Raw genomic sequence first — 9567 nt, 5'->3', positions numbered from 1 at the left:
TCGACGCTCTATCTAGGGCCGTGTTCAGTAAGAGACGTGTGTTTATATGTGTTATTTAATTAAACAGGTATTGCACCCAGAACGTAAAATTGGTGAACTTTTTACCTTACAGCATTCTCTACCAGCGCACCTTGAGGTACTTAATGCAGAAATAAGTTAATCACTCACTTCAATTTTAGCAAACAAAAATACTGATTGATGAAGTTTCGTGGATTTAATGGCCTAGTAGCCAAACTGGGCTGGGAATATAATAAAAATGTAACTCAAGGTGATTTTGATCAGTGACCTACTAAGACTACTTGGCCTACCAAGTAGGACCTAACCCAATATCCTAATACTAGCTGTGCCCGCGACTTCGTACCTACGCGTGAAAACCCTTTTTTACGACATTTTTTCATTGTTGCTCTGCTCCTATTACTTGTAGCGTGATGGTATATAGCCTAAAGCCTTCCTCGATAAATGGGCTATCTAACACTGAAAGAATTTTTCAAATCGGACCAGTAGTTCCTGAGATTAGCGCGATCAAGTAAACAAACAAACTCTTCAGCTTTATAATATTAGTATAGATTAGTCGACGAATCTGGTGAAGGTCGCGGGGAAGTGCAAGACCGTTCTTTGTGGAAATTTTTGGGAGAGGCCTTTTTCTAGCAGAGGACGTCATTTGGCTGAAACGAACGAACGAAAGAAGTGGATTTGCTTTCTCTTAACACTGCACCAACGAGAATTGAATGATAAACCAAATTTCGACTCAAAAACGAAGTTTATTAGAACTATTATCCTAAACTGTTCACGATGCGATCGCAGTGGCAACGATCCAGCCAGTGTAGCTGCCCACTCTTGTGTTGATGGCGGGGTACCAGTAGTCCGCACAGCTCCTCGTCCAAGAGAACACTCCTACCACCACCCCGTTGTCCACCAGTGGGCCGCCGTTGTCGCCCTGGCGGGAAAAAAACGTATAAAGAACACTTTCGTGATTAGTTACACAACTAATTGTGAGTGTGATTAGACAAACCTATGTCATGGAAAAGGCCACATAGGAATGTTTTGGATTATAAAATTTGATATTTGGTTAGACATTGTCTAGTTAATGCTATTCACAAACTAAATAATGATTAGGTAAGTAGGTACACTTGACAATTTCGACGAGTTCACCCAATGTCTAAGTGGCTCAGACGGTGAGAGCAGTCGGCCGGCAAGCGAAAGGTCGTGGTCGGTTCGGAAATCAGATTGGTTGACTTATTCAAACACATCTCATTTCCGCTTTGGTGGAAAGGTCTCATGGAGGACGCCGTCAGATTTTTAGTGGGTACACTTCACCCTTCTGGTAAGTAGAGCCACATATAGCTCACTAGCCCCCTAGTGAGCTATACCTGAGTGGCCATCCCGGTGTAACCGCAACTTGGCTTATTTCCAAAGGTCCACAACTACATTGTTCTTCTTTTCCCTCCGGGTCCATGAAATTTTAAAAGTATAACAAACCTTGCACTGCCCCCTTACGCCGACGTCAAGCCACCCAGCGCAGACAATGTTGTTGGTGACCGAGAACCCGAGCTCGCTGTAGCGGCCCGCGCACGTCTGCTGGTTCACCACGAAGATCTCAACGTGGCGGATCTCGCTCGTCCGACCTGTATCCTACCACGCACTGTCTCGATCCACCCAGCGCAGACAACCCGAGCTCGCTGTAATACCGGCCCGCATGTTATGGCATCATACTCGTATGAAGTCGTTATAATATCCTATGTAGGCTTACCATATGACTGATGTAGAGGACGCTGTCAGGATTTAGTGTGTATAGGCACAAAATAGGAATAGGACCTACTCTTCTGCTAGGGAGAGTACCGCATAACCCGTTAGCTGCCCCCTTGCCTGGTGGTCAAGAATTTTCACAATAAAAGGTATCCAAACCTCGCACTGTCCTCGCACGCCAACGTCGAGCCACCCAGAGGAAACCATGATGTAATGTAGTTGCAATTTTGCAACAAAATTTAGGCTTACCATATGGCTCATATAGGACACCGCCCGGTTTTACTAGGTAGACCTTGCTCTCTGGTAGGAGGGTAGTTAGGTGCCATCTAGACTGGTGGATATGCAATGAGGGCTATCGTTTTTATACTTAACAGTTGGCACCCCTGGCGATTGACAGGACCTTACTCTACAGTGGCGCCATCTTGATGAGTACAAAATGCGATAGTCCTCCTACCACTTTCGCGCTCACCAGTTAGTGCCACTGTCTTCGCTACTAGCAAGTGACAGGACCTTACTCTACAGTGGCGCTAACTGGTGAGCGCTAAAACGATAGCCCTAATTGCATGCATTTTAAAGGTGTAACAAACCTCGCACTGTCCCCTTACGCCGACGTCAAGCCACCCAGCGCAGACAATGTTGTTGGTGACCGAGAACCCGAGCTCGCTGTAGCGGCCCGCGCACGTCTGCTGGTTCACCACGAAGATCTCAACGTGGCGGATCTCGCTCGTCCGACCTGTATCCTACCACGCACTGTCTCGATCCACCCAGCGCAGACAACCCGAGCTCGCTGTAATACCGGCCCGCATGTTATGGCATCATACTCGTATGAAGTCGTTATAATATCCTATGTAGGCTTACCATATGACTCATGTAGAGGACACTGTCAGGATTTAGTGTGTATAAGCACAAAATAGGAATAGGGCCTACTCTTCTGCTAGGGAGAGTACCGCATAACCCGTTAGCTGCCCCCTCGGCTGGTGGTCAAGAATTTTCACAATAAAAGGTATCCAAACCTCGCACTGTCCTCGCACGCCAACGTCGAGCCACCCAGCGCAGACCATGTTGTTGGTGACCGCGAACCCGAGCTCGCTATAGCGGCCCGCGCACGTCTGCTGGTTCACCACGAAGATCTCCACGTGGCGGATCTCGTCCGACCAGTCGCCTGTGGGCTGGAAGACCGACGATAGTTTACAATTACCTAAATTGGTAATAAAATGGAGATCTCCAAAAATATTTAGACGTAGCGAGGAGATTTACGAAGCTATATCATGTCTCAAACTCTATCTGAAGTTTTAATAACTTTTCAACCGACTTCAAAAAAGGAGGAGGTTCTCAATTCGACCCGTATGTTTTTTTTTTTTTCTATGTTTGTTACGCGATAACTCCGCCAATTATGAACCGATTTGAACAAATCTTTTTTCGGCGTATAGGTAATACCTCAAGGGTGGTCCCATTTAAATTTAATAATAGAAAAAACAACCCCCAAGGGTGGAAAATTGGGGATGAACTTTTTATACGCAATATCTCCGCCGATTATAAATCAATTTGAACGATTATTTTTTTGTTGAATAGGTATTATCAAAAGGGTGGTTTCATGCGAATTTGAAGAAAATATTTCACCCCTAAGGGTGGAAAATTGGGGATGAACTTTTTTATACGCAATATTTTTAATTTTTAGTTTTTTTTGTGTTCACGCATTTGAAGTCGGTTTTATTTTTTTAAAAAGGTAATTATTAAACGAATTAATCAATCTTGCAATGACTAGGTATAATATGCCTTGTTCACGTGGCATAGGCAAACTTAGAAACACTATCGCCTTATAGGTGGCAAAAAAAAGTATTTTTCGATTTAGCCAAATTTGTAAAAATATTTTAAGAATTCGAGTGCGATTTTCAGTGGATCAAGAGGTAGAATAAAAGAGTCCTGATTTGTAGAGGTAGCTAGATCCTTTCATTTTATCAATAATAATGATACTTATAGGTTTTTTACCTTATACTTGTAGATAGCAGCATAATAACTTGCTTTTATTCGCATTATGGTCTACACTGAATAGTCTAAGCTTACCGAAGTCTTTCCCCATCCAACGCCATAAACAACAGCGTTTTGGACGAACGTATAGCCAGCCCCGGCGATGGTAGCCGCTTCCGCCACCCCCGGCTGAAGGTTCATGTTAAACCTGAAAGATAATTATATATTTAAGTACTTAGTTCGTACATATTTCACGCATCTGTGAAGAAAATAATGACCATTCTGTAGAGAATCTTGACCACATTTCGAGCAAGCACTCAATGAACAATATTAATTAGTCTGTGATTGGCGGGAAATGCAATTAAATAAAGTTTGTAGAAGAAACAATTGAATATCGAACAAAAGAAAAAAGTTTTGGTGGCCAGGAGTGAGGCCAAGGAGTTAGGTCGTACTTATGCAGACTCAATAATACGAGTAATATGATCTCATCATCATCATCATTTCAGCCACAGGACGTCCACTGCTGAACATAGGCCTCCCCCAATGACTTCCACATCGCACGGTTGGTAGCGGCCTGCATCCAGCTCCTTCCTGCTACATTTATCAGGTCGTCGGTTCACCTTGTGGGTGGATGTCTCACGCTGCGTTTTCCGGTACGCAATCTACAACCAATGTGTGTTACCTGTGATGACTTATAGCTCGGAAACGTGGCCTCTCACTATAGACCTTATACAGAAGCTCAAAGTTGCACAGCGTACCTACTTTACGAGATCAAATCAGAAATGAGGAGATCCGTAAACGAACTAAAGTCGCTGACATAGCCCGACGGATTAGCAAGCTGAAGTGGCAGTGGGCAGGGCACATAGTACGCAGAAGTGACCGCCGATGGGGCAGCAAGGTTCTGGAATATGATCTGCTGAACTAAAAAGTTTTTTATCTATCAACGTTAATTAATTTGATTGCTGCTAACAGCACTTCGTGAAATTATGAACGCTGTTAAAATAAAGTAACTAGCTTATTTATTATTCGCCATAGTTTTAGTTAAAAGATTAAAAAAAAATTATCACTTGGCCTCTTTTGACTGGCATTTGTTAAGTGATATAAGGACGTTTTTTCAGCAAATCTTAAAAAACTTAAAAGTAGCTTTCACCTGGTTCTTATAACAGCAATGTCGTTGTTAAGCGTCCCCGTATTGAAGTTCGGGTTCGGCGTGATGCGGTTCACCACAAAGATCACTCCGCCGCCGTTCCTGAAGGAAGACCCCACTCGAACCCGCCATTGGCTCACCGGGTCAGCACTGAAAAGAAAACCATAATCTTATAAATGTACCTATATTTAAGGAAAGTTCTTGAGTGGCGACCACGAGCCGGAAGAGGAGCGTGGGCAGGCCTCTCACTAGGTGGACGAATGATCTGGTAAAGGTCGCGGGAGGTATTTGTGGAAATCCTTGGGGAGGCCTTTGTCCAGCTGCTGGACGAATTTCGGCTGAAAAGGAGAAACCCTTGAAAAAGAGGCTGACAATAGTGACTGAGTTTCTTTGCGCTGCATCTCAGCACTGGCCCATTTATTGTTTTGAAGCAGTGGTAGGGTTAATACTGGGATGTGTCAAAGTGCTTTTTAAAAGCCTACTTGCAAAAATGAAATGAGTTTTGGTTTTTTTTTTAAATCGACGACCCTCTTATTTAGTTTCCACTACAGAAGGACAATCTTCTCTAGTTTACCTGAGGCAAAAGAGAGCATTTGGCCTCATTCTCCACACTAGCTAAACAGGGTGGGGAGAGCTGATGTTCTCATATTCCTTCCTGGACAAAGGCCTCCCCCAAGGATTTCCACAACGACCGGTCCTACGCGACCTTCCTCCTGCGACCTTCACCAGATCGCCGGTAAAAAAAGTCTTATTTTTAACCGATAGCGTGTGACGATCACTTGCCCAATTTGCACTTATACAAAAGAAGATTTTACTTACACAGTTCCAGTAAAGAAACACGAAGCAGAGGACAGGACTGCGTTGTTAGTGAGGATGGTGCCTCCACACGCATGCGTGAACACGTTGCCTGCGCCTGAGTTGGTTAACAGAGGGACCACGAAGGGGTACTGGCTTATGGACGTCGGCTGCCCGCCTGCTATTCTTCCATCTCCTGCAATAGGACCAATTTAAATCGTAACTAGTATGGTAAACTACTTACTACTGAAATTCTAAAACACGACCGCGTACGTAAGTATGTAACGGTAGGTAGGTAGAATACCTACAAAAACTTTCGTGATGGGCAAATACTTAATGATTTCTTCCACAGTCGTGGATCAATCAGGATTTTAATGATGTTTCACTGGGTAAGATAGTGAAAATTGGAAGAGATGACTGAAATAATAATACCTAGGTAGGGGAACCTGTTGTACTTAGGCCAGTTTTTCGAGTTTTGATTTTTTTGAAAAATAATGGTGCTAGTTAAACTTGTCTAGTGCGCTTATATGTAAAGATCATTTAATTAACTACATAATTCATTCATAAAATTGTGTATAATTTTAAAAATTTGGGCATACTAGCTGCTAGAAAAAAAAAGGGAAAACTGTCCTAGGTACAACAAACCAGGTGTACCTTGGACCGTGTACGTTGTACCTATTCAAATTGAAATAAATGCATATATTAGCTTTAATTTGTTTATTTTCTGTTGAATTATTATTTGAAATACCCATAATTACAGTTATTAACAACAATAACTAAGTAAAAGTATTTTTTAAAAAAGATCCTCACCCATCTTTTTTGTACTCATTATTTTTCACAATATTTTGGCAAACAAATCACGTAATTTCAAGCCGGCTCTCCAGCTCGTGTTTAGCCTTACACAATCAACAAAAATATGACAACATTCAACATTTTTTGTAGGAAATTTTGTTGAATGTTGAAATGTTTTGTCGTGTAGGACAAAACACGCGCTGGAGTGGCTTTAACTTGAAGTCTAGTTTTTTTCTTTCTTATCATTTAACATAAATTCTAGCAAAAAATCCATTAAAACCGCTTTATCAACAAAAATAATCTTAAAAAAGTCATATGTAGATACAATAAACATAAATTAAAAAACATTAGAAATTTCAAAAAAATATATCAAAAACAGACTTTCAATTGCTATTTTGAGGTCTTCGCGGCATTGTATCTATAACGATATAACGTAAATGCGCCTATTACCGCCAGTTTAAGCTGACTTCGAATAAACGTTAGAAAATTAGATATAAGACGTGGTGATAGAAAAGACACTTTAATTTATTTATAACAATGATGAAGTCATCTTTGAATTCAAGTAGTAACAATGAGTATTCAATCACACAATAATTAATAAATAGCAATTTAATCTGAAAAAGCAGTTGTTTCTATTACCGACCTATAGACGAAGTGTGTTTCTATTAACGTTTTTTCTGTTTCTATTACCGACCGCTAAGAATATTGCTCTTCAATTAGGTATATTCCAAGAGGCACGGGTTCGATTCCCGCTCAGAGGCTCGGGAACCACTTGATTTTTTCAAGTTAAATTTGTTTTGGTTTTAGTTTTAGTTAAATTTGTTTTTTTTTTTTTTCAAATTTTTTTTTTTTTATTATTAAAAAAGTAAAGGCACGCTTCTCGAAAATAAATAAATAATCAAGCAGAAATAGTAGAATAATAAATTCCTCTATTATACTTGATTACGCGGAACCCGGTGTTCTAGTGAGTAGTGGGGGTCATTATTTAAACTATATTTGAGCTTTAATAAAAATTAATTTTCATTTATTTTTTTATTTTTAATTTGACTTTAATTTTTAATTAGTTTTGGACTTATGTTTTTTATTTTAATTGTGTGTAATTGTGTATTTTAATTTAAACTATGGACAATTGGACACTGTCTGTATAATTATTTTAAATTATTTTTTTATTATTCAAAATATCTTAAAAAGTTACATAGTAGTTGTGATAGCGCATGATTGGTTTGGTGTCACGTCATAAATGTTAGTTATATACAAAATACAGGCTTATAAGTCTTCGCAGGTGACGTTATAGTTATGAGGCGGTAATAGAATTAAGTATGAAAATTACTTTATTCTATTAGCGACCGTAAAAAAAAACAGTAACCAGCTAAAATATCTACTTTAATGAAGACGTGATCAGTGAAGTATCATTTTTATTAGGTTTATTTTATATCAAATAGGTACTTATTAGAATTTAACAGGTTTTTATAAAATCTATTGTCATACATTATTAGAGATATTTTTTAATGTTCATTGCAGTTTTATGCCAAACCTATGACAATTAACGTATGGCGTTAATTGATTTAACTATGTGAAATATTCTTATGAATCGATCAAGACAACAAAATGGAGGTTAAATGCGTAATTAAAGACATAAATACTAAAATAAAAAACTTTATCAAAATTCTAACAACGCCATGGGTCGTTATTAGGAACCAAATTATGAAAAGTGTTTCTATTACCGCCCTTATTTAAAATTGTATTTAAGCCACAAAAATACAGCGAGAGGGCTATATTGAGGGTTTATTAAGGAAACTAAAGTACGAATTAATATTGTTATGCAAAAACATGTTGGTATACTCATTTTAAATGTGTTAAAATTGCTAATTAATAACAAGGTGCACCTTAAGTAGCTGGGAGCGCGTCAGTATGAAAAGTGCGTTCGTTGCGGGCGCGTCCCATTTAATGTCAAATAACTCCGTTTACTGGTTATTTACGAACACAAACTTTAATCGTTTTGATAGTCAATAAACATATCTAGATATTTTTTAGGTAACGTGTTTTCTGGAACCTGTTATTATGTCTTTTATGAAAGAAAGAAAAATAGGGCGGTAATAGAATACAAATTTTGGGGGGTCGTTAATAGGCGCACTTACGTTAATAAGTTTTTTTATAACAATAAAATTCTTATTAAAACGTAATGAAAATCAGTGACCAAGGTACATCGCTAGTTGGGTGGTCAAGGTACAACATTGCGACTACTTCACTTAATAAGCTAAATAAACCCACTTCCATTTGAGCTTAGGGTCTGAAACTCATATCGTCCAGTAGCTAGATATATAAAGATTATATTCTAACTATAACCGTTTTGTCAAACATGCAACATTTTTAATAAATTGACTTGAAGTAAACCTCAAAAAACTCACTGTGTCAGTGTAAAATAATAAATTACCATTTTTTCTTGTACTTGCACAGCGTAGGCGAATCTAAGCTAACTTCACGATAATGTTGACAAATAACGTATCTAATACCCTAGACAACTGGTCATAAAACCGCATAATTTAAAAAATATATACAATTGTTTTAGGTACAACTCTGTCCAAGGTTCAACAGGTTCCCCTACTGTTGAATTGCATTAGAGTATTATATTATCAGTGGCATTAGGTACGAGTAACCTATACCAATTTTATAAACTTATGGACACTAACTAACACCGTAAGAACTAAAATGAGGATCAATTTTCTTACACGTTTTCCCAAGGGTAAAAAAGAAGAAGAAAATCTTACCTTTACATAGAGCAATGAAAAATCCAATAAATAAAATAGAGAGCTTCATTTTGTCGATAGAGGAACTCTGGCTTACGGTCGCCTATGGTATCAAAACTATGTTATCACTTATCATAATTAATAAATTTAATCTTAATCATTTACGAAGCATACCTACTGTTTTTGTAGATAAGATTCTGCACTTACTAAAATACTAGCTTTCCGCCCGCGGCTTCGCCCGCGCGGAATTTTGTCTGTCACAGAAAAACATTATCGTGCGCGTCCCTGTTTCAAAAACCGGGATAAAAACTATGCTATGCCCTTTCACGGGACTCAAACTATCTCTATGCCAAATTTCATCAAAATCGGTTC

At 39.0% G+C, this 9567-nt stretch overlaps 1 protein-coding gene and 1 long non-coding RNA gene across 2 annotated transcripts in view; both read right to left on the bottom strand.

Moving 5' to 3' along the window:
- LOC135081631 (uncharacterized) overlaps positions 1–9567 on the bottom strand; it is a 93360-nt gene that overhangs the window by 45389 nt on the left and 38404 nt on the right. The gene's annotated exons all lie outside the window — the stretch shown is intronic.
- Positions 742–9326, bottom strand: LOC135081764 (trypsin, alkaline C-like). The gene is made up of 6 exons (XM_063976555.1): positions 9217–9326; positions 5681–5852; positions 4865–5011; positions 3811–3922; positions 2760–2915; positions 742–937 (listed from the first exon to the last, which is right to left on the bottom strand). The coding sequence occupies exons 1-6, from the start codon at positions 9263–9265 to the stop codon at positions 788–790; spliced, it is 786 nt and encodes a 261-aa protein (XP_063832625.1). The 5' UTR covers positions 9266–9326; the 3' UTR covers positions 742–787.

The sequence above is a fragment of the Ostrinia nubilalis genome, chromosome 20 (assembly GCF_963855985.1).
Source record: "Ostrinia nubilalis chromosome 20, ilOstNubi1.1, whole genome shotgun sequence".
In the NCBI taxonomy this organism is placed as follows: Eukaryota; Metazoa; Arthropoda; class Insecta; order Lepidoptera; family Crambidae; genus Ostrinia; species Ostrinia nubilalis.
This window is presented reverse-complemented; position numbering and strand designations above follow the sequence as displayed.

Bases quoted from the DNA above. Each gene is read 5' to 3' on its own strand.
- LOC135081764 (XM_063976555.1), bottom strand. From the start codon at position 9,265: ATGAAGCTCTCTATTTTATTTATTGGATTTTTCATTGCTCTATGTAAA. The intron at 5,012-5,680 runs GTAAGTAAAATC...TTTTCTTTTCAG, and splicing joins TGTTTCTTTACTGGAACTGT to TGCTGACCCGGTGAGCCAAT. The intron at 938-2,759 runs GTTTGGATACCT...TTTTCCCGCCAG, and splicing joins GCGTGCGAGGACAGTGCGAG to GGCGACAACGGCGGCCCACT.